The 24,780-nt window shown below is 41.0% G+C and overlaps 1 protein-coding gene across 1 annotated transcript in view; it reads left to right on the forward strand.

Annotated features, from left to right (window-relative positions):
* pole (polymerase (DNA directed), epsilon) overlaps positions 1–22,319 on the forward strand; it is a 94,697-nt gene extending 72,378 nt beyond the window's left edge. The window contains 9 exon segments of the mRNA XM_055655901.1: positions 94–219; positions 1,375–1,507; positions 3,480–3,669; positions 6,800–6,931; positions 8,530–8,723; positions 10,836–11,036; positions 15,501–15,626; positions 17,679–17,768; positions 21,209–22,319. Of these exon segments, the coding sequence (XP_055511876.1) occupies positions 94–219; positions 1,375–1,507; positions 3,480–3,669; positions 6,800–6,931; positions 8,530–8,723; positions 10,836–11,036; positions 15,501–15,626; positions 17,679–17,768; positions 21,209–21,322 (1,306 nt within the window). The 3' untranslated portion in view covers positions 21,323–22,319.
* The last annotated feature ends 2,461 nt before the right edge of the window (positions 22,320–24,780 follow it).

A 24,780-nucleotide genomic window follows, 5' to 3' on the forward strand; every position in this document is an offset into this window, starting at 1 on the left:
AAGTGAAATTGTAAAATCGTTGAGAAACAAGTCACCCACCAGGTGTCTATGCAAATTTGGTAAAAGTTATTTTTATTTTTTTCGTTCACTAAGGCTGGTAGCAGAATTTAAAAGACTGGGTTCATCTGTGATCTATGCCAATTTCAATCATATAATGCTGTGCACCAAGAAGCGGCGCCTTGAGGATTCAATAGGATACCTGGAATATATCACTAAAAGGTAATAACGCAAATAGAATTTTTTAATTCATCATGGTGAGTTTCCAAAATTCATGTGAAAGAAAATACTTTGAACAGTTAAAATAGTAACATAATTTGATTTTTTTTCCTTTTTCCTTTTAATGAGCCTATATTGTTTTAAATCAAAGATCATTGATTTTGTATTTCTGTTGCTCTAAAAATATTTAAAGTGCATGCACACTTAAAAAAATATTATTTAATTCTTCCTACATTTGCAGCATTACAGCTGCATTTTGTATTTAGTCTAATTCAATAGTAACTTGCTATCCCTCCGGCCAGTTTCCAGTTTTTCCAGTATATGTAGTTGTGATATTATGCTTGCTAGACAAAAGTGCTGGGGAAACTCAGCGGGTGCAGCAGCATCTATGGAGCGAAGGAAATAGGCAACGTTTCGTCCCAAAATGTTGCCTATTTCCTTTGCTCCATAGATGCTGCTGCACCCGCTGAGTTTTTCCAGCATCTGCAGTTCTTTCTTAAATATTATGCTTGCTTATTAGTTAAAACAAGAATAAATTATCACGGAAACAAAATGCCTGGATTCAGCTTAGTACATTTAACAATATTTGTACTAATAAAAATGAACTGCAAGTGTTGGTGTGTAACAAAGGCACAATGCTGGAGTAACTCAGCAGATGGATGTGATGAAGAGTAATATTGCAAGTTTATTCTCTTTGATTTAGACACATTCAGGAAAAGAGTTAATCCATCTGCTTTTTTGGACATTTATTTAGTTCTTCAAATAGTTATCAATGTCTGGGTATCGATTTGTTTGAGTTGTAATTTATTCTTGTTTATACTCAGCAAGAACAGCAGCAATAGTTTCAGAATCAGAATAGTACTTTATTTGCCAAGTATGTTTTGCAACATACGAGGAATTTAATTTGCCAAGTCAGTCAGCAATTGCTCTGATTTCTTATTTCATTACAGATACATCTCAGTTGAAGAAAAGCTACACTTGAGTACTTGAACTCATGTCACCGGGAAAGAAACTTGGGAAATTTGACCTTTGTTTTATATTTACAGTCTTTGTGAATTGGTCTTCATACTATGCAATGCGTGGTACTGGGGTTATTATGCTATCCGCAAAAGAAATGGAATGAGTAATTTCTATTGTTTTTTACTCACAAAAATACAGCATTCATTCCCGCGAGATTTTTCATTCCCTCTCCATCTCGTTTTCTCGCTGTTGGGAGTTCATGCTTTGGATGGACCCAGCCAATTATGGAGGCATTAAGGGAAAACTTCCATCTGGCAGTCACGTTGGAGAGGTATGTGATCTTTCTTTAATCCGCCGACATATTCGCCACCTCCAGTGGGATCCCACCACTGGCCACATCTTCCCCTCTCCTCCTCTTTCGGCTTTCCACAGAGACTGTTCCCTCCGTAACTCCCTGGTCAATTCGTCCCTTCCCACCCAAACCACCCCCTCCCCTGGTACTTTCCCATGCAACCGCAGGAAATGTTACACTTGTAGACTTACCTCCCCCCCTTGACTCCATCAAAGGACCCAAACAGTCTTTCCATGTGAGGCAGAGGTTCACCTGCACCTCCTTTAACCTCATCTATTGCATCCGCTGTTCCAGGTGCCAAATGCTCTACATCGGTGAGACCAAGCGCAGGCTTGGCGATTGCTTCGCCCAACACCTCCGCTCAGTTCGCAATAACCAACCTGATCTCCCGGTGGCTCAGCACTTCAACGCCCCCTCCTATACCAAACCCGACCTTTCTGTCCTGGGCCTCCTCCATGGCCAGGGTGAGTCCCACCGCAAATTGAAGGAGCAGCACCTCGTATTTCACTTGGGTAGTTTACACCCCAGCAGTAGGAACATTGACTTCTCCAATTTCAGGTAGTCCTTGCTTTCTCCCTCCTTTCCCTCCACTTTCCACCTCTCCCACAAGCCTACTGTCTCTGCCTCTTCTTGTCTTTTTCCGGCCCCGCAGCCCCACATCAGTCTGAAGAAGAGTCTCAACCCGAAACGTTGTCTATTCCTTTGCTCCTTGGATGTTGCCACACCCTCTGAGTTTCTCCAGCATTTCTGTCTACCTTTCTTCAATCGAAAGTCATTTGATGGACTTTGTAAATCATTTATTGTTCCATTTTATTTTCAAATGCTTACATATTATGTATTGATGTATGCATTATTGAAGATGTTTGCCACTCGAAGGCCTATTTCTCCAGACATCTTTTACAATGTTGTAATTTTAATTATTTGGAAGATTAGTTCTGATCCATGATGAAGTGAAATGCATGAGTAAATGCATTTTAGGGCAGAGTATTATCTCTAATTAATGTATCACATTCTCACCACCATTAATGGATTTATAATTGCTATACTTTATTTTACCTATATATAGTGATTTATCACAATCCCAAGCGAAAGATTTGTAATTATGCTGCTGGTTCTCATTGTATTCATATCCTGAAAGTTTTATGGGCTTGCAATTGGTATAAGAAAACACATCATAAACCAAAGCCACAAAACAATTTGAGTCTCAATGCGAATATAGATATTTCATCAGAAAGTGTAGCTGATATAGGAATGTTAGCAAAGTGGATTGGTTCAATTAGAAAAATAATTAATCCCTGGGTTGCATGTGCCGTCTCTCTTACTGAGTAATCGGTTTAGATAGGATTAGTTGAAAAGGATTTGCAAATAATACAATACGATTAGACTTGCTGTGTATCAATTAATAAACCAATCAATACTGAGCTGTTTTACCAGGCCACAGTGTAAACAGTGCAGTCCTAATGCCCCAACAGTATTGTTACTATGTCCACAACTAATGCCTTGGTCACTGCTGGTTGGTGTATATGTTTATTCTTGTTGGTCTTGAATTTGCATCCCTACATTTTAATGAAGTTACCTAAATGCTGGTTATGAAAATTCCCATAAAAGCCTGATTGTCATCTACCACGATGCGTGCACAGGTTGTCTACGGCAGCCAGTAAAACGCGGACACTTGCAGCGCCAATATATGCACTGATCTGTTGCATCATTTGGATGGTTAAGATCCCAACATGGTTGCTAAAGGTTAGTAGTGACCTTTGTGCAAGCAATGTCAAAAGACATCAGCTAGACACGAAGGACCTACTCAACAAGAGATGGCAAGGGTGGGTGACCTGGCAATGGAAATTGCTACAAAAAGTGGGAATGAATAGAATATTAATTGGTTTGTTGTGAATTAATTTGTTTCTGCTTTCATAATAAAACTCAAATATGTGATATGTATTGTGCAAAGGCTGAGAGTAATAAAGAGGCAGAGGAACGTGTTGGTGATGAAGACAGTGACAATGATATTGAGGAGGTTCATTTGGAGGATGAAGAAGGCAATACCGATGTAGAAGACCGATTAGACAATAACTGGAATATCATGCAATATTTGCCACAGGCTGCTTCATGCCAGAGTTATTTCCTCATGATTGTCTCAGGTAGTTTGTTTTTCTAAACCTTATTTTCATTGCACCTCCACCTCCCCCTGCCCTCCCATCTCCACAGCTGCCAAGTAATTACAAAAATACTTTCTAGCCGTTCCTCTCTGTCTGCTTTGTTGTATTTCTGTTGTGTCAATGGTTTAGGAATATACCACACCCTAAAAATGGCCAAATCTTATCTTTCCACTGGCAAAATGCAATGTGCACAAATCATTCCATTTTTTTCTTCCATTACTTCAGGGTTTTAATACTGCTTGCAAATCTAAACCAGATATTAATTAGTTCTCCATATTTGATATGAAAGAATCACTTCTGATCACATCATGAAATGCCAACACTATTGGGAATCATAAAATGATTGATAAAAGTTGCTAATTCTTGATAAGTATTAACGATTTAAAAATGGTGCAGTTCTTTCATTTTGGATTGCTATTATGTGGCATTGGGATTCAGAAGACCATGCTGCTTGAAATATTGTCACAAATCCTCATCTATCTCCAATGTTTGCAACAAGGTGAATTGATGTGCTGATGATTCAACCAAGGAATGCAACAAGTGTGTGCTAATAAGCATTGCCGGTCCAGACAAGTTCTGTTTACCCTGCAGATTCAGCAGCTGTACAGGAACAGCAGGTTAAACCAAGAGGATAGTAATTAAAAGGCATTTACAGACACTCTGTGCAATCTAAACATTCCTACGGTTTTATTTTTGAATATATTAATTTTAATTATATTCTGTTTGTGAAAGTTACTCCTGGATTAATGATCAAGAAACACTTTCAAAACTTTTATTTTTAGTTAGCAATTGTCATTTTGTATTTTGCACTGCTCTCCCATGGCAATGACTTCCTTACTGACCATAATTGCTGTCCAAATTCAGTTAGTATTTGCAAAAGAAGTAAAGGTTTGCATCCCATATCTTGCTGCACTTAAACCCATTGTCAACTTTAATGTGGGATAGAATTGTGGACTTTCCTTCCCTTCACTCAGTAGTCTGAGGTATTGTTCCAAAGAATGCCTCCAATCTGAAGAGCAACATCTTTGCAGAAGCTGACAAAAATCTCATTTTCTAAACCTGGCCTCTGCAAAGTGGGATTCCTTTAATTCTGAATAACGTGACATAATTCAACCACTGCAATAATCACGCCATTTCAAGCCCCTAATAACATGGATACATCTTTTACCGATGCTGAGTTTAGGAGTCTCTGATACAAAGAAAATGGGAAAAGGAGAATCTGGCTCATTTGTGTGGGGTCTTTATCTGCCTTTTAATGACCATGGCAGTATCATTGTGATTGCAGCTCACCTGTAAGCCAAATCCCTGAACCTGCAATTAATTCCCAAATACCCTTTGCTTAACAAAATTCTGAAACAAAATCATATTTAAAATTAACAGTTGACTTGACATCAATTGTTTTTTGGACAGTTGTTCATAATAGGGACCATGATAGATAAGCTCAGTTGTTAAACATCACCCTACCTTTGTGACATATTTTATAATTTTATTGCCAGAAGTCTGGTTCCAATTTTTCGATAATACCTTGCAATCCGACAAAATTTGGCGATTTCAATATTCATATTGTTGGGCCTTCTCCATTGCCAGCGTGAGGCCACACACAAAATGGAGTAATAGCACTTCATATTCCGCTCCGTAGCTTCCAACCCAGCGGTATGAAAATGAAATGTTCCAATTTGAGGTAACTGCTACAAACACCTCCCTTCTTTCCTATCCTCCCCCCCCAAACCCCCTTCTGACTTTGTATATCCCAACTCTCTTCCCCTAAACCCTGGCTGATCTTGCATTGGTTTCTTCTACCTCCCCATCACCAAAAAATCCTCAACAAGCTTTACACTTCGCAACTATGTTTTACTTTTGGGTTCACATCTGCTTCGATCCAAAAGTCTGCTTATCACCCCCTTGTCTGAAGCATTTCTTGCCGGTCGTGATTTTGTCCAGCCCCTTCTTTTCTCTCAGTATTCCCCCCATTTCCTCCCTGCACTCAGTCTGATGAAGGGTCCGACCAGAAACGTCACCTACCCATTTTCTAGAGAGATGCTGCCTGACCCATTTTGTTACTCCAGCATTTTTTGTCTATATTTGGCCTAAACTAGCATCTGCAGTTCTTTGTTGATCATAATTTGAGGTGTCGGGCACAGGAGTTGACAGGGGATAACCTTATCTCCTGGCATCTTACTGCATTCCTGTGGGGTCATGATGTCTGAGACCTTGTACAGATATAAGTAGCTGTTATTAATCAGGATTATTGTACAATACATGTGCATTATCTGTTATTTGTAGCAATATGTGTTACTTCCGACCTTGCAGAATAGCTGCTACAAATTTAATTGATAAATATTGAGTCAAGCATCCCTTATCAATTGACCAGAAGCTACTTTGAAATACACTTCAATATGTTTTTTCAATATGTTCTTCAATACTGGTGTTTCCAATATGTCTTTCTGCACTCCTCATTGAACATGGATGTGCATGCCCAGCACTCTACAATGTAAAGGAAGGGATTTACCAGGCCATGGGCTTAAAGATTGTAGCAAAACAAATTGCTGTTATTGTTAGACCACAAATCCATCTGCAAGCTGCCACTTCTATTCTAAGTTCCTCTCATTTAACACTGTGCAAGATCCATGCAATTAGAGAATGTTTTCTGTAAAGCTAGGCCATTGACAGTTGACTAGTCCAGAGGAAGACTCCAAGCCCGAAACATTGTTTGTCTATTTCTCTCCATAGATGCTGCCTGACCCACTGGGTTTCTCCAGCAGTTTGTTGTTTTTTTGCTCTAGATTCCAGGCTGCAGTGTCTTGTGACTCCACTCTTTGTGTTATTTTTGTTTAGTAGGCATCTATCCCACACGGGTTACAAATGTCTGTATCTCACCAGAAAAAAAAACCTAAACATCTCCTGCTATCTCTTGACATTTTACCCTTGAACAGACTTGTCTTGTTTACTATGTGTTGTTTGTTTCATTACTTGAACATCTAATATCCTTTGTATTTCTCCTTTTCAAACATTGCAGTAATCGTCGTTGCTATTCATACCCTGCTAACTAAATTTGCTTATCACTCATTACTCAATGTAATATTCCTCACCATAATGAAATTTATAATTGCAGCTTATATTGTAGCAGTGTACCACAGCATGAAAGAAGAGCTGAGGCGCAATGCTCCTGGATGTACTCCCATGAAGCAGCGAGGAGTCAGCCAGATCTCACAAGACCCAGCAGGAGAATCTGGTACTTTAGCAGGTGGGAAATTACAAGCACAGGGCTTTTCTGTCCAACTCTTGGAGATAAACACAACTTTTAGCCAGAATTCATCGTGCATGTCGTGGTTTCTATTCTTTGCTCCCAATTATCCATGTGAGATGCATCCAAATGACAGCACACTATCTGAAGATTTCTGTTTCAGAAGGTTAAAAAACAAAACCCAGACAGGCGCTTCTGTACTGCAATACTGCAAGTGTGTGCTTGTCAGAGGTGCTGTCTTTCACATGCACCCCATCTCAGCTGCATGCAAACATTTCTGGAGACAATTTGGAAAGTGTTCAGGAGGTTATTGGTGAAGAGTGCTTTGTCCTGCAGCAAACATTTTTATTGTAATATAAGAAAGATTGTCAGTTTATTGTCACACTATTGTTTATTGGACCTTGTTACTTGGTGGAGTGTGGTGTAGGAGTTTATTCCATGGAGCGCATGAGGTTCAGGAGTAATCTTAGAGAGCTGTATAAAATAGGGTAAATGCACTGTCTTTTACCCATATGGAAATTGAGAACCAGAGGATATAGGTTTAAGGTGAGGGGGGGGGGACACGGAGGTGAGACTAGTGTAGATGGAGTATGTTGGTCGACTTAGGCAGGCAGGTTGGGCCAAAGGGCCTATTTCCACACTATGACACTGACTCTGAATGTATGTTTGACCTCATGTAGCAACTCTTGTAGCTCTGCCCTTGGATCACAAATGTTGCTGTCAGGGACCTTGGGAGTGTATTAAATGTCTCAGTTCCTGCTTACATATTAAATTTCTTTGATCATTAAATAGATTTGAAAATGTTTAAAAGGATCTGAATCTTGTATAATGTAATACTATTATGCATTTAATTTTAAACTATTAGTTCTAAAAGTTAACTAAAATGTTACGGTAGTCAAATAAAACAAAACATGTAATTCCACATAGGTTTTCAACAAGATATCTGCCATTGCACTTCTGCCTGTTCTTCGACATCTTTCCTGACTTTGATATTGGTATGCATGGTGTTTCAAGTTGGGCATAAGCACCTCCATTGCACTGTCTAGCCAGTGGTTCTCTCCATACCCTATTTCAAAATTAGTGGCCTCAAATTTAAAATAGTCACCAATTAATCCGTCAGAAACTTTGGAGAAATCTCTTTTTCCCCACACACAGAAGAGTGGTGGGGAGCAGCAATCAGTAATCTAACGTAATCAAGAGGCCAAGACTAACAATCCAAATACCCGAGTTCAAATCTGGCAGCTATAGAATTTCATTTCAATTGGGAAAACCATAGCCAACTGCTGGAATGTCATCGGCATCCACTTAATGTCCTTTAGGAACAGAAATTTACCACATGAATGACTTGGGTAATGGCCAAGCAAGCATGTAGTTTCACTGTTGTCACCTTAAGGGGCAGGCAGGGATGGCCAGTAAATGTTAGCCTTTCCAAAAAATCCAGATCTTGGAAAATAAGGTTGATATTACATTGTATGAATGCATTTATAAGCAGCTGATTGCACACAGGAGTGGTAAAATAACAGAAAGGTAGTTTATTAACAGAGTAGGTGAACAGTTCCAGGTAACCGGATGCGTGTCTTTTTGCTCCAATTCTACAGGATTAATTACCTTCTCTCAAGAATACGTATCCAATGAGCTCACACAAAACTTCTTCACTATTACTCAGAAGATTCAGAAGAAGGTGAGCAGCAATAGACACACCACTGAATCTTCTGACATTTTCCCAGTTTTGCCAGGCTCCTATCTTCCCTTCAACAACCCAGCTCTGGAATTCATCAAATCAGTCTGCAAGGTGAGGCAACTGGATCTGCAAATTAGCCCAGTGATGCAAATATTATTTCAGATTTGCTGCTCTAGAATTTTAGACGGACAACTGTAAAATTAAAATGTGCATATTTGTTGTGGATTAATTTCATTTTTCTGAGAATGAATACGGGTTCTTTGGTCCCTGAATGGTAACTGTCAAAAGCATTGTTTTGTATTTTCACGGTGAGGGAGGAAAGATGTCCCACAAAGAGGTTGTCCCACAACAGGAACTTGTGGGACAACCTCTTTGTACAAAGGGTGGTTGGTATATGGAATGAGCTGCTGGAAGAGGTAGTTGAGACAGGCACTATCACAATGTTTAAAAAAATATTTGGACAAGTACATGGTTATGATGGGTTTAAAAGGAAATGGATCAAACGCAGGCAGATGGGACTAGTGTAGATGGGGCAGGTTGGACCAAAGGGCCTATTTCTCAGCTGAATGACTATTGTGCAATTTTAGAATTCTTACAGTGTAGGCGAAGATCACATTGGTGGTTCTGAGAGCAGCGTATTGCTCCAATAGCTATCCACTAACCGCAGTAGCATAAATGGATGGCCTGGTTATCTATGAATTATTAATCTAGAGACTTTTGAAAAGGTCATGGGTTAATGAGGTCAGGTTTAGTTGAGCAGCTGAAAACAGCATCCCTGCTGCTCCCTGTGACTGCTCCCAGTGAGTGTATAAAAGGAAGGCTGACATTACTGGAGCATCTATTGGGAGCTGTATTCAGTCTCTTTTTGTCTTTTGTAAATCTTTCTTTGGTGCAGTAGAGATGGCAGGTAGGATAGTGGAATGGTCCTTCTGCAGGATGTGGGAAGTTCAGAAAACTTCCAGTGTGCCTAAGCACGACACCTGTGGGAGGTGTGTCCAACTGCAGCTCCTTATATACCTCGTCAGGGAACTGGAGCTGCGACTGGATGTCCTTGGGATCATCCGGGAGACTGAGCTTGTCACGGATGTGAGTCACTAAGGTGAGGGCAGAGAGTAGATGGATGACCAGCAGGAAAGGGAATAGGCAGAAAGTGCAGGAATTCTCCGTGGCCATTCCACTTGAGAACAGATATGCCCTTGTTGATACTGTTTTGTGGGACGACTGGTCAAGGGAGAGCAGCAGCAACAATCAGGTCTATGGTGCTATTCCTGGCTCCGAGGCACAGCGGGGAAGGATGAAGTCAGAGAGAGGAATAATCATAGGAAATGTGTTAGTTAGGGGACAAAATGTGTCGGAAAGAACTGCAGATGCTGGTTTAAATCGAAGCTAGACACAAAATGCTGGAGTAACTCAGCGGGATAGGAAGCATCTCTGGAGAGAAGGATTGGGAGTGTTAGTTAGGGGAGACAGATAGAAGATTCTGTGGCAGCAAACGTGACTTCAGGGTGGTGTGTTGCCTCCTGGATGCCAATGTCCAGGATGTTCAGCAGCTGCAGAAGGGGGAGCATCTAGAAATCTTTTTACTCGTTGGCACAATTGACATTGATAGGAAGGTCCTGCAGAGTGAATACACTTGATTATGTAAAAAGTTAAAAAGCAGGACCTCAAAGACAGTAATCTGTGGATTATTCTCGGTGCCATGTGCCAGTGAGGGGAGGAACAGGAAGGTAGGACAGGTGAATGTAGGGTTTATGAATTGGTGCAGGGGCAGGGATTCAGATTTTTGGACCACTGAGATCTCCTCAGGGTAGAGGTGATTTGCAAAAGAGAGAGATGGTTTGCACCCGAACTTATGGGGGACTGTTGGATTAAATTGCATTTATTTCAATATGAGAGACAGGGCAGGTAAAGCGGATGAATTCAGGGCAACTGGGACATTGTAGCTGTTAAGAAATCCTGGCCAAGAGAGGGGTAGGATTGGCAGCTTTCAGAGTACAGGTTAATGTTCCAGGGTACAGGTAACGGTAAAGGTAGGGTTAAAGGAAGAGGAGTTGCTTCATTGACTAAAGAGAACATCATTACAGTAGTCGGAGATTATATTACTGATGAGGTTAAAGTTAGGTAAATAACACTGCTCTTGTGTTGATTTAAATATGTAACCTTGCTGCTATTATGTATACTTTATTCAAAAGCCATATTTGTAACATACGCTTCTCCAAACAGATTTTATCTCTGGATTCAAGCATAACCAATCAGGTTAACAAATTGAAACGGGATCTTCTGCGTCTGATTGATGTGGGGGAGTTCTCTGAAGAAGCCCAGTTTAAAGACCCTTGTCGGTCCTACATAGTGCCCGAGATTATCTGCAGAAATTGTAATTTTTGCCGCGATCTGGATCTCTGCAAAGACCCTTCCATCTCACAGGTTAGTGAAGTGTGATTCATCATTTCTGACTGTTTCAGGAGGCAGCAACTGCGAGTCTGAACTGAATTTGCAAATATTTACAAAAATAACATTTGTGGTTTGGATATTACCGATCTGTCCATCAACCAACAACATGTCCATGAACATGCTGGACAGCTTTTTAATAATGTTACAATGTTAGAACTGAAGAATTAACCTTGTTGTGCTCTGTGACATTGAAATGGAGCTCTTCACATGGAATACTCTGGGCTCATAATTTGCACTAAGAATCAAACAAAAAATGAAAAGGTTACCCAATGCTGATGAAGTTCCTAGAAATGTACAGCAATAAAAGTCCACGCTGGCCTCTGGGAAAAGTCTTAATTACCATAATCATCTTTAACATTACCCAGGGCCACTTCACAAGATTGACGATCTTGCATTTAATGCCCATAAGAATATGTATTCCAGGGGGAGACAGTGGAGAAACTGGTAGTGCTGCCGTCCCACAGCTCCAATGACTTGGATTCAATACAGACCTTTGAAGACCATGCAAATTCTCCCTGTGATCAGTTTCCTCCACTACAAATCTATCCCATATTCCAAAAACATGCAGATTGTTTGTTAGTTTGTTGCTTTAAATTATCCCTAATTCAGGTGCTAATAGCAGAATTGGCATAATGGGCAGGAAAGAGAGGTGGTTTGTGGGGAATAAGTGGAGGAAGGGGATTGATCTAGGAGCACATTCTGGGTTAATAATTTCCTGTTGTGGAGCTTCTTCAGGTGCTTCTCCATCATGCAATGGAAGATTGCAGTCCAATTAGCTCCAGTATCCCTTCAGATTCTTGAGCAGAGGGCTTGGCTTGGCTGCCTTGAGAGCGGAGTGCATCATGTATTTACTCTACATTCAAACACTGGGGCTCAATGCACATCACTGAGAGAGTGTGCAGACTCTAAACCTTTGTACCATCTCGGGTCAAGGATGATTAATTCCAGAAAGAAGGCAGGAATTCTGCTCTGCGTGTCAACACAATGTTTAACTTAAGCATCAAACAGCATCAATAACATTGATGTGAATCTCTTCAGTGCTTAATTTTATACAGCACAAAGAAATGTGGCTTTGGTCATTTGAGAATCGCTGCCTCATCACCAGGATCTTGCTGCAGTTATTCCGCAGAGATTTGCTCTTCAGCTGCCTTTCCTCCCTTGTAAGGTTTAGAGAAGCTTTTTGTCTTTATATTTCCATATTCAGCTCCATTTGCCAATCCTCAGATGGAACAACTTAACTTAACATCGAAGGTACCGAGGAAAAGCATCTCACTGGTTGTAAAACTGCAAGTGTTGAGGTGATTGGAAACTGGTGAACGTTAGGTGGATGCGAGTAAAGCCCCTGTCCTTGGCACGCTAATTACGGGACCTCGTGGTTGCGTTGAGGCGCCACGGTCCCTTGAAGGCCACGCGCGATTTCATGCGCCCGCACATCCGTCTGGTGCGCATGACGTCATATGAAGATGGACACAAAATGCTGGAGTAACTCAGCGGGACCAGCAGCATCTCTGGAGAGAAGCAATGGGTGATGTTTCGGGTCAAGACCTTTCTTCAGTCCGAAAGAAGGGTCTTGACCCGAAACGTCATCCATTCCTTCTCTCCAGAGATGCTGCCGGTCCCGCTGAGTTACTCCAGCATTTTGTGTCTATCTTCAATTTTCTTGGCCCCGCTCTGGGAGTAGAAATGGGGGCGGATCCGGACCACACATCTTTGAAGTATGGGAGCAAACTGGTACACACCCATGTGGAAACCCCATGCGGTCATGGGAAGAATGTGCAAACTCCGTGCAGACAGCACCAGTAGTCAGGATCGAACTGCGCCAAAGTGCAGTTTGAGGCTTTAGGATAGGCGTATCAATATGCAGAAAATAGAGCAATATGAATCATGTACAGGCAGAAGGAATTATTTTAACTTGCCATCATATGTTGGGATTAGACATGGTGATCTGAAGGGCCTGTCCCTGTGTTACACAGTTGTATCTTCTACTTCAGTCTCACCACGTTGATTCCAGGGAGGAAGAGGCTAGCCAGGGAAAAGTGAATGAGAGGAGTTTAAAATAATGAAAAAATGTTGTTCAAATAAGCTTGTTTCTGAGAGGGATGGGTGAGACTGTTCCCTCAAGGTGTAGTCTGGAATGAGTGGATTTAATTTAGGATAAATGGTGACCATTTAGCACCAGGGTGAGTAAACCCCTCTATGCAGAGATTTCTAAATTATCTTTCCAACATGTTTTTTTGAAGATATTCAAGCTGCAATTGTTTGATTTGTGGGCATTAGGGCACAGATCAAATGACAAAAATATGAGCTTCAGCTACAGAGTTGTCTGTGATCCTATGAAATGTTGGAGCAAGTGGTTTAATTCGGCTTTTCATTATGTACTGATAGCATTGGGATATTATCGTGATATTTGCAATGGTTCAAGCGACTTTTTCCATGTCGCCTCCTCCGTGGCCTAACATCGAGGATCGGTACGGCCTTTCCCGGAGACGTGCCTGGGGTTTCAGCGGCGGGCGCAGTGTGGACTCTCGTCGCGGAGCGGGCGAGCCCTTGCCGGAGGGGAGCACTCCGTTCGCTGGCCCACGGCAGCCTGAAGCCGTGGTCTACAGTGCTCCAGCTGGCACAGCGTCCGTAGCCTGGGATCCCTCGTTGGGGACCCGGGAGAAGAAGAGCTCTGACTGCCGGCCCGCGGCCTACTTCTACAGCGGGCATGGCGGAGACTTACCATCAGGAGCGGGGTCCCTCACCGGGGACCCCTGGAGAGGAGCTCCGACCGCTGGCCCTGCAGTTTGCGGTGCTTCTGGCTGCAACGCGGTGGGGTCTTTAGCTCCAACCGCCGGCCTGCGGCCAACACCAACCTGAAGCCGCGGTCTCCGGTGGGGGAAGCACCGATTCAGGACTTACCTGGATTTATCTGGACTTTCCCTTGTCTACACATCTGGACGCCCGCAGCAGCGGCTGCGGAGGGTTGAGGTCCCGACCACGGGGGGAAATGGAGGAGGACTGGCCAAATTTTGTGCCTTCCACCACAGTGATGAATGCTGTGGTGGATGTTTGTGTTAAATTTTTATTGTGTTTTTGTGTGTTCTTTTTTCATTGTACCGCTACTGGCAAATTCATTTCGCTTGCACTTTATGTGCAAGTGACGAATAAAACATGTTAGCCTTTTTGTTTAAAAAACTCCCAATTTTGTTAGCCCTTGCTATCTCCTCCCCTTCCTCAGCCCTCGGGCTATCTCCTCCCATCCCTCAGTCCCCGGGCTCCTCCTCTTCCTTTTTCCTTCCTTCTCCCCGCCACCCCCTATCAGTCTGAAGAAGGGTTTCGGCCCAAAATGTTGCCTATTTCCTTTGCGCCTTAGATGCTGCTGCACCTGCTGAGTTTCTCCAGCATTTTTGTGTACCTTCGATTTTCCAGCATCTGCAGTTCCTTCTTGAATAAAACTGATTGACTGATTGATGTGGCTCACCAGGGCAACTGTGGATGAACAATGAATGCTGGTGGTGCTGGAAGCACCCATATCATGTCATGATCCTTTATAACAAGACCCATTGTTTCTGTGGAGAAACGGTCACAACTCCAGTGCAAGAACAGCATTACTGCTCATTTCCCAACTTTGGCTTTGTAAAATCCATAAGAACAGAATCGATTACGTACAACAATTTTTCATGATTTCAATGGACACAAAGTCGTTTTCGGTTGAGAATATTCTTCAGACCCTTTCTTCATGATTTCAAATCTTTGAGCGTTCTAATGAATAAATTAGTTTTCTATATTTAGCAAATTTTTCTTAATATTTAAGGGGCTGTCCCACTGCGGCGACCTAATCGGCGAGTTTGGCCTCGACTCGTACTCGCAGCATGGTCGACATGAGGTCCTAGGAGGTCTTTGTGACTCTCCTTCATGCTCGAGAGTAGTACCCGAGGCCTCAGCTAGTTCATGTTGAAAAATGCCCGCGAGTAAAAAAGGTCGCCATGGAAAAAATCAATACTTTTTTTTACTCATAGGTTTAGTCGAAGTAGGTTGGCATGTTATTCGTGGGTAGTCGAATGTAATCGAAAGTAGTTATAGATAGTCTTCAACATAGTCGAAGGGAGGTCGAAGGAGGTCGTCTTCACTTTCTATTATTCGGTGTCCAATTTTCCCGAAGCTACTCTTCAACATAGTCGAAGGAGGTCTTCAACATGACATTTTTTCGAACTCTCCTCAACTCTTCTAAACTCGCCAATTAGGTCGCCGCAGTGGCCCCTTTAAACCTGAATATTCAGCTAATTATAAATGTTTTCATGCATTAACCATCTTCCTGTTATTCTGATTACATTTGCGAAATATTTCAAAACGCGGAAAATAACATTTAGCAAAAAACTCATACTTTATCTATTTGTGCTGGTGCTTGTGTTTTTGGGACCAGTGTTTAAACAGTCATGTTTTTGCTTTTGACAGGACGGTACAGTATTACCCAAGTGGTGTTGCACGAATTGCCAGGTTGCCTATGAGTCGGAAGCTATAGAAATGGCATTGGTTGAAGCATTAAAAAAGAAAATGATGGCCTATACACTTCAGGATTTGGTATGTTAAATCATCATTGTTCGGTAAAAAGCCTGTGTAGGATTCATAATTGCTTTATTGAGGGAAACCTTTTACAGCATTGTTGCTTTGTGTCCTGGCCTTGAATAAATAATTAAAAGCAAATTATTATTTCCATCATACTAATGGAACATTCCTCTATAATACAGTTATAAATCTCAATGAAGGAAACTAGTGTGTGACATGCTTGAGTCTAAAAGTGATTTTGACTGCAAAGCATTCATGTGGTTTGGGGAAAAATGTGCAAGTAATTCAGCATGGAAAATGTCTTAAATTCATAGATTGCATCTTTATAAACCTTTTAACAGTGAATCAAAAACATATGTTGAAGTGCAAAATAATAGGTCCATATGCTGTTGTGAAAATTGCAACAAATAGATATGTTATTGAGACAGTCAAGTTAATGTTAAAAGCATATTCACTTGTTTTGAATGGTCATGAAATTAAAGTTCTCTACTTTGGTTCCAGCACTTGAGTATCTCATTTGCCTCTTGATATCCACATAATAGACCAGAGCAGTGTGTAGATGGTCAGAACATCCTCTGGCCCTCCATTCTGCTTTTCTGACAATGTAAACAAGTCATTGCTACCAACACAATTAAAGATCCTAGTCATTCCTCCTCCCTGCTCCCGTCGGGCAGAAGACACATATGCTTGAAAATCCCACAGCTTTTTATACCTAATTCGAAACAAGAAGGTAACCAGGGAGAAGAGAGGATTCTCAAGGATAAAGGAGGGAATTTGTGCTTGGAGTCTGGGGGTGCAGGTGAGGTACGAACTGAGTACTTTGCATCTGTTTTCACAAGTGAGATCTGTGTGGAGTGTAGTAATATACAAGGGCAGATTGAGAAGGATGAAGTGTTGGGATTCTTGAAGAACATTAAGGTGGATAAACCACCAGGACCTGATAGGATTTATCCCATGATATTGAGAAACAAGGGAGGAGATTGCAGGAGCCTTCCCAAAGATCTATGTCTTCTTTAACTGGAGGTGAGTTCCTGGGGATTAGCAAATGTTTTGAGACACAAAATGATGGAGTAACTCAGCGGGACAGGCAGCATCTCTGGAGAGAAGGAATGGGTGACGTTTCAGGTCAAGACCCTTCTTCAGATTAGCAAATGTTCTTCCCTTATTTAAGTAGGGAAGTAGTGAGAATCCAGGAAATTATAATTTATGGGGAAAATGTAGGGTGAAAATATACAATTAAAGGCATGATCCTTAACAGTGTCGATGTAAGTGGGATCCTGATTACAAGTTCATAATTCCCTGTAAGTGGCAACACAAGTAGATAGAATGGTAATGGTATGCTTGCCTTCTTTAATCGGGACATTGAGTATAAGAGTCAGGAAGTCATGTTGCAGTCCTGGAAGTCCTTTGGCCGTATTTCGAGTATTGTGTGCAGTTCTGGTCGTCCCATTACAGGAAGGATGGGGAGGCTTTGGAGAGGGTGCAGAGGAGGTTTACCAGAATAATACAATGTGCTGGAGTAACTTAACGAGTTAGGCAGCATCCTTGGAGAACATGGATGGGTGACGTCGCAGGCCAGGACCCTGCTTCTACCTGACCCGCTGAGCTACTTCAGCACTTTATATCTTTTTTTTTATAAGCCAGCATCTGCAGCTCCTTGTTTCAATATTTTTTATATCAATTATGCCTTTCTCTGGAATACTGGAGGTTGTGGGACCTCAAAAACACATAAATTAAACATTTACGCAACTACGCTGACAGGTGCAAATTTGAGTGCGTCATTTCAAAAATACGACTCGTAAATCAGACTTTCATATTGAATGAATAAGCGAGTTGAAACGTGTGAAACTCAAGGTGTCTGCATTTTGACAAATTAATCTGGTTAAATGGTGTATTTCTATCTTGCCTGTTATTTAATGCATTTGTCAATATGTAATCTAAATCAATTACCACTTCTTCACAGTTAATGTGCTGCCTCTCTGCCTCTTCCAGAATGGCAGCTATTAAGTTCGCTTGCTTGAACCACTTGAAAATTGTAATTGTTTTGTTTCCTTTTTGTTTCACTAGGTTTGTTCAAAATGCAAAGGCGTCAAAGAAGCTAACATGCCTATCTACTGTAGTTGTGCCCGGGACTTTGAATTAACTCTTTCTGTGAAGGTAGGTTTTATTCCACATCAACATCTTGTGTACTTAATCGCTTCACTTTCACAAAAATGTGGAACCGTGTTTCTTCCTTTAAGAAGATTATTTATTTTGATCAAGTCGGTAAATAATCTTAATAGAGACCAACCTAGGTGGTGCCTTCCATAGATTCAAACAATGACACAGATTTAGCCTATAAAAGCACAACAATTTCTCAGCTGGCTTGGGGGGAATAAGTTGTATTTCTGTACACTCAATAAAATTAATATTGCTGTATAAATGATGTGATTATCTGTACCTCAAATTTCAGAAAAACTGACAATGACTGGAAATTATAATCTTAATTTCTAGTTGGAAATCAGTCTCAATTTATATTGTGATTTTTGAAGCGGACAGGGTTGTGAACATTGTTTACATGAACCAGCAAGGCCTTTGACATGATGGGCTCATCTGGAACATTAGATCACATGAGATCCAGGGTGGGCTAGCCAATTGGATGCAAAGTTAGCTTGATGGAAAGAGTTGGAGAGTGGTATTGGGGTTTTTTTTAGATTGGAGGCTTAACATAAAACAGTACTGTGCAGGAACAAGCCTTTTGGCCCACAATGTTTGTGCCAAACATAATGTCAAGTTAAACTGATTTCATCTGCCTGGACATGATCCACATTCTTCTGTGCCCTGTACTTCCGTGTGCCCATCTAAAAGCCTCTTAAACACCACTATCGTATCTGACTCCACCACCATACCTGGCAATGTGTTCCAGGACCCCACTACTCTAATGTAAAAACGAATTGCCCCGCACATCTCCATTAAACTTTCCCCTTCTCATCTTATAGCTATGAGATATACCCTCTAGTGATGGACATTTCCACCCTGGGAAAACATTTCTGACTGTCTACCCTTTATGTGCCTCTCAAAATTTTATATACTTCTATCATGTCTCCCCTCTACCTCTGACGTTCCACAGAAAATAAACAAATTATTTCCCTGTACCTGAAAACCTCTAATCTAGGAAGAATTCTGATGTACCTTCTCTGCACACTCTCCAAAGCCTCAACATCTTTCCTGTAATGGTGCAACCAGATGCGGGCTAAACAAAGCCCTATAGAGCTGCATCATGATTTCCTGGCTAGTAGATTCAATGCCCTTAACAATTACGCTATGCCTTGTTTGCCACCCTATTAATTTGTGCTGCCACCTTCAGTGAGCTGTGAACTTGGATCCAAGATCCTTATGCACATCAATGCTCTTAAGGGTCTTGCCATTAACTACCGAGATGAGAAGAACTTTTTTCACACAGAGAGTGGTGAATCTCTGGAACTCTCTGCCACAGAGGGTAGTTGAGGCCAGTTCATTGGCTATATTTAAGAGGGAGTTAGATGTGGGAGTTAGAAGGGGATCAGGGGGTATGGAGAGAAGGCAGATACGGGATACTGAGTTGGATGATCAGCCATGATCATATTGAATGGCGGTGCAGGCTCGAAGGGCCGAATGGCCTACTCCTGCACCTAATTTCTATGTTTCTATGTTACCTACTTTCTCTTTACACACAACCTCCCCAAGTGCAACACCTCACACTTGGTCCGGTTAAACTCCATCTGCCATTTCTCTGCCCATTTCTGCAGTTCATCTATATCCCGCTGTATCTTCTGACAGCATTCCTCACTGTCTGCAACTCATCCAATTTTGAACCCCACTGATCACAAACCTCCAGTCAGAATATCTACCTTCTACCATAACCCTCTGGCTTGTATGAATAAGCACTTCTGAATCCATACAGCCAAGTCATCATGAATCCTGTACATCTTAATCTTCTGGATCAGCCTACCATAAGGGACCTTGTAAAAACCCTTGCTAAAATCCACGTATACAACATCCACCGCCCTACCTTCATTAATCCTGTGACCATTGATGTGCTGCAGGAATCAGTGCAGGATCCACTGTTGTTTGTCATCCACTTTAATAATTTGGGTGACAATGTTGTTGGATGACCATGAACAGTAAGTTTACGGATGACACCAACATTGGTGGTGTAGTGGAAGAGGATTATTTAAGATTATAGTGGGATCTACATCAACTGGGGAGGTGGGCGAAAGAAATGCAGATGGAATTTATCTCTGCACAGTGGTGTAGCAGTAGAGCTGCTGGCTTACAGCGCTAGAGACCCGGTTTCTATCCTGACCGCGGGTGCTGTCTGTACAGAGTGTAAACATTCTCACTGTGACTCTGGGTTTTCTCCGAGTGCTTCAGTCTCCTCCCACATCCCAAAGACGTGCAGGTTATTTGGGTTCTGTTAATTGCACCTAGAGTGTAGGATGTGGAACTGGGATGACAGATATAGTAAAAGAGGGATCGCTGGTTGGTGCGGACTTGGGCCGAAGGACATGTTTCCACGCTGTATCTCTAAACCAAGTTAACTTTTGTAAGTTAAACTGGGGCAGGACTTGTACAGTAAATGTGTGGGCCCTGAGGATGTAGAACAGCTGCCCTGGGACTAGGTACATATTTTCTCTAAAGTGAGGACTCGGGTAAACAATGTGGTGGATAGCATATTTGGCATACTTGCCTTCACTGGTCAGGGTTCCGAGTACAAGAGTTTAAATTAGAGATACCACGTGGAAACAGGCCCATTGGGCCAGCGATCACCCGTATACTTGTTCTATCCGGCACACCGGGAACAATTTACAGAGGCCAATTAACCTACAAATCTGCATGTCCTCAGAATGTGGGATGAAACCGAAGCACTTGGAGAAAACACACAGTCACAGGGAGAACGTACAAACTCCGTGCAAACAGCAGACAAAGTCAGGACTGAACCCAGGTCCCAGACACTGTAAGGCAGCAACACTACTGCAGCAACACGTCTGCCACCCAGAAGCGACGTCGAGTTACAACTGTACAATTCATAGGCAGGATCACACTTGCAGTATTGTAGGTAGTTTTTTTGTTGCCCAACTGCGCAACTCAGACTTGAGTTTTTAAGGGGAGGCTGGATAGGATGGGAATTATCTCCCTGTTGCCTAGCAAACTGATGGCTAATCTTGAAGAAATAAATATATGAGACAATGAGGTAAATACGTTTTTTTTACATAGGATAGGGGAGTCCAAAATGAGAGGTCATATGTTAAAGTGACAGGGGAAAGATTTAAAAGGGATCAGAAGGGCAACTTTATCGTACAGGCGGTGGGTACATGAATGAATGAACGAGCTGCCCGAAGAAGCTTTGGAAGTGACTATAATTACATTGTTTAAAATATGCTTAGACAGGTACATAGAGAGGACAGGGTCAGATAGATTCTCGGCCAAATGCATAAATGAAATGGGTCCAAGGGCCGTTTTTTAAAACTTGCTGTCGAACCCTATGTCTGACTTTTAGCTAGTTTGCAGCCTTCCTTGCATTTAGATGTTAATATACTGGCTTAATTTGTTCTTTTTGCTTTTCTGTGTACATACAGGGATTTATGGAGCAAATCCAGGTATTTAGGAATATTGCCACACATTACAGCATGCCCTTCCTGACGGAGACTGTTGATTGGATGTTTAGGATGAATGCACACTTGAAGTCATGAAGGCAGAAGAATTAACTGGATGGAAGTCAGACATGTATATACAATCATATTATGGACATCACTTATTGTAGGCCTGTTGAAGAAAGTTTCAATGCCAGCAACACGCCAGCATTGCTCCATTTCAGTGGAAGAAACAACTCCCTTCTTGGGCAATTCAAAGATAATAGGTTCTTCCTGAAGATACATTTCTGACAGTGCCAGGTTAATTTCTTGAAAGAGTAAGGACATCTAACACCAAATGCATCCTGATGCATCCTTTTGATACTCAAAGTTAAAATTGAACTTGTTCCATAACGTACAGTTCACATTTGTGGATGTGTACCACATGCCAAGAAACTATTGCAGTGTAACATGCACTATGTTTACAAGGGATAAGTTTCATAAACTGTTCCAATTAAAGTCAACCAATTTAACTTTGCCTCAGACTTATGAGGTAAAATCCTAGTTTTAATTCTGTTGCTGCTATATGGTTAATTGACAAAGCATGTAAAATTTGATATCTTTTGCAGGATATTGAGTTCATAGACCTTTGTACAAATCTCTAAGTTTTGAACAACATTCACAAAATATATTATTTTCTAAAATGTTTAACGCAGGTTTATAAAACAGGAAATTGGAGTGGTCGTGCTTCATGTGTAGGAAATGATTGGGTAATTTCCAAGTAGTGTCGAATATAATTGCTCCAAAAGTGCTCTGTGCTAGCTGTAGTGTTAGTTGGTTTTATTGGCAGTCCATGCATTTCATGTGAAAAACCAAAAGAACCATTGTTAACCATTGATCTCAGTGTATTTATCAACTAAACACCAATAGCATTTGTGGAAGTTAGTGCTCTTGTGTATTTTAAATTGCGTGGTATCGTGTCAAACTTTATTTGAAATTCACAAATGATTTTTTTTACAAGCTATAAAATGTGTCACTCTAATTCTCTGTTTCACTGTATTGACATACTAAAGGTTGGAGTTTACCAAAAAAATAAAAACTGAACTAATTTGGTACATATTAAGTGATCCATGTAAACAAAGTAAATTGGGTCATAAGGATATACAAAAGTAGACTAAGCAATTGTACTTGGTCTAATTCTTTTAAATGAAAGCTTAGATTCTATGACTGATTATAGATTACAAATGTTTAATTATATCTTAGTTTTACTGTTTTCAGCCCATGCAGTAGTCCTTCCTATTTTCCAATCTTTAAGATCGAATTTCTAAATAAGTTCATAGCCCACCCTCTAATCTTACTTGAGAATGGTTTCAAACTACCAGATACATTAGGTTAAACTAAGGAAAGCATCATTTATTTTTAAATTGGTGCAGTGCATTTGATGATGATGTAGACAAATGCATATAGTTGTATATTTAACTTGTATTCAGCTAAGATGAAGGGTGAGTAAATTATGTGTCCCATACAGTGCAATTCCTCAATATATATTGACCTTCATATCTTGGGTTGGTCCCACCTGCTCCCATTTTCTTGGTGGAGATACTGTTGCAGCTATAGTTAATTACAATTAGCATATACAGTGCCCTCCATAATGTTTGGAACAAAGACCCGTCATTTATTTATTTGCCTCTGTACTCCACAATTTGAAATTTGTAATAGAAAAGATCACATGTGGTTAAAGTGCACTTTGTCAGATTTTAATAAAGGCTATTTTTATACATTTTGGTTTCACCATGTAGAAATTACAGCAGTGTTTATACATAGTCGTCGTCCCCCCCCCCCCCCCCCCCAATTCAGGACACCATAATGTTTGGGACACAGCAATGTCATGTAAATGAAAGTAGTCATGTTTAGTATTTTGCTGCATATCCTTTGCATGCAATGACTGCTTGAAGTCTGCGATTCATGGACATACTGGGTGTCTTCTCTGGTGATGCTCTGCCAGGCCTGTATTGCAGCCATCTTTAGCTTTTGCTTGTTTTGGGGGATAGTCCCCTTCAGTTTTCTTTTCAGCATATAAAAGGCATGCTCAATTGGGTTCAGATCGGGTGATTGACTTGGCCACTTAAGAATTTACCGTTTTTTAGTTTTGAAAAACTCCTTTGTTGCTTTAGCAGTATGTTTGGGATCATTGTCTTCCTGTAGAATGAACCGCCGGCCAATGAGTTTTGAGGCATTTGTTTGAACTTGAGCAGATAGGATGTATCGAAACACTTCAGAATTCATTATGCTACTACCATCAGCAGTTGTATCATCAATGAAGATAAGTGAGCCAGTACTTTCAGCAGCCATACATGCCCAGGCCATAACACCCCCACCACCGTGTTTCACAGATGAGGTGGTATGCTTTGGATCTTGGGCAGTTCCTTCTCTCCTCCATACTTTGCTCTTTCCATCACTCTGATATAAGTTCATCTTCATCTCATCTGGCCACAAGACATTTTTCCAGAACTGTGCTTGCTCTTTTAAGTACTTCTTGGCAAACTGTAACCTGACCATCATATTTTTTGCAGCTAACCAGTGGTTTGCATCTTGCAGTGTAGTCACTGTATTTCTGTTCATGAAGTCCTCTGCGGGCAGTGGTCATTGACAAATCCGCACCTGACTCCTGAAGAGTATTTCTGATCTGTCGGACAGGTGTTTGGGGATTTTTCTTTATTATAGAGAGAATTCTGCTGTCACCAGCTGTGGAGGTCTTCCTTGGCCTGCCAAGTGCTCTCTTTCTTCTTAATGATGTTCCAAACAGTTGATTTTAATAAGCCTAAGGTTTGGCTGATGTTTCTAACAGTTTTATTCTTGTTTGTCAGTCTCATCGTGGCTTCTTTGACTTTCATTGGCACAACTTTGATCCTCATGTTGATAATCATACCTGAGCAATTACAAATGCCTGTGAAGCCATGTGTCCCAAACATTGTGGTGTCCTGAAATGGGGGGGGACTATATATAAACACAGCTGTAATTTCTACATGGTGAAATCAAAATGTATAAAAATTGCCTTTAATAAAATCTGACAATGTGCACTTTAACCACATGTGATTTATTTTCTATTACAAATCTCAAATTGTGGAGTACAGAGGCAAATAAATAAATGATGGGTCTTTGTCCCAAACATTATGGAGGACACTGAAAACGATTTTTGTTTTGTGTTATTTATTGCAAAAAACACCATTTGATCAAAATATATTTTCATTCTCAACTTCTTACATTGTGTCCCAATTTTTAAAATTGATTTAGAAAGAAATACAAATTAAATATTGACTCCTTAGTACATTGGCACATACTCATTCTAGTTTGGTTTCTCATTAAAATAAACATTCTCGTGCGATTCCAGCAAGAATTAAAACTTTGAGGTATACTTATAAATATCTGAGAAGACAAATTCTTGAACATAGGCTAAAAATTCTACTTGGAACAATGAATGAATAATTCATACCAAATCAGACCGATGCTATTCCTTGATTACATCCTCATTACTGGTGCCCAAATTGATCCAGGGCACTCGGAGGAAAAAATAATCC

The sequence above is a fragment of the Leucoraja erinacea genome, chromosome 25 (genome assembly GCF_028641065.1).
Source record: "Leucoraja erinacea ecotype New England chromosome 25, Leri_hhj_1, whole genome shotgun sequence".
Taxonomy (NCBI): Eukaryota; Metazoa; Chordata; class Chondrichthyes; order Rajiformes; family Rajidae; genus Leucoraja; species Leucoraja erinaceus.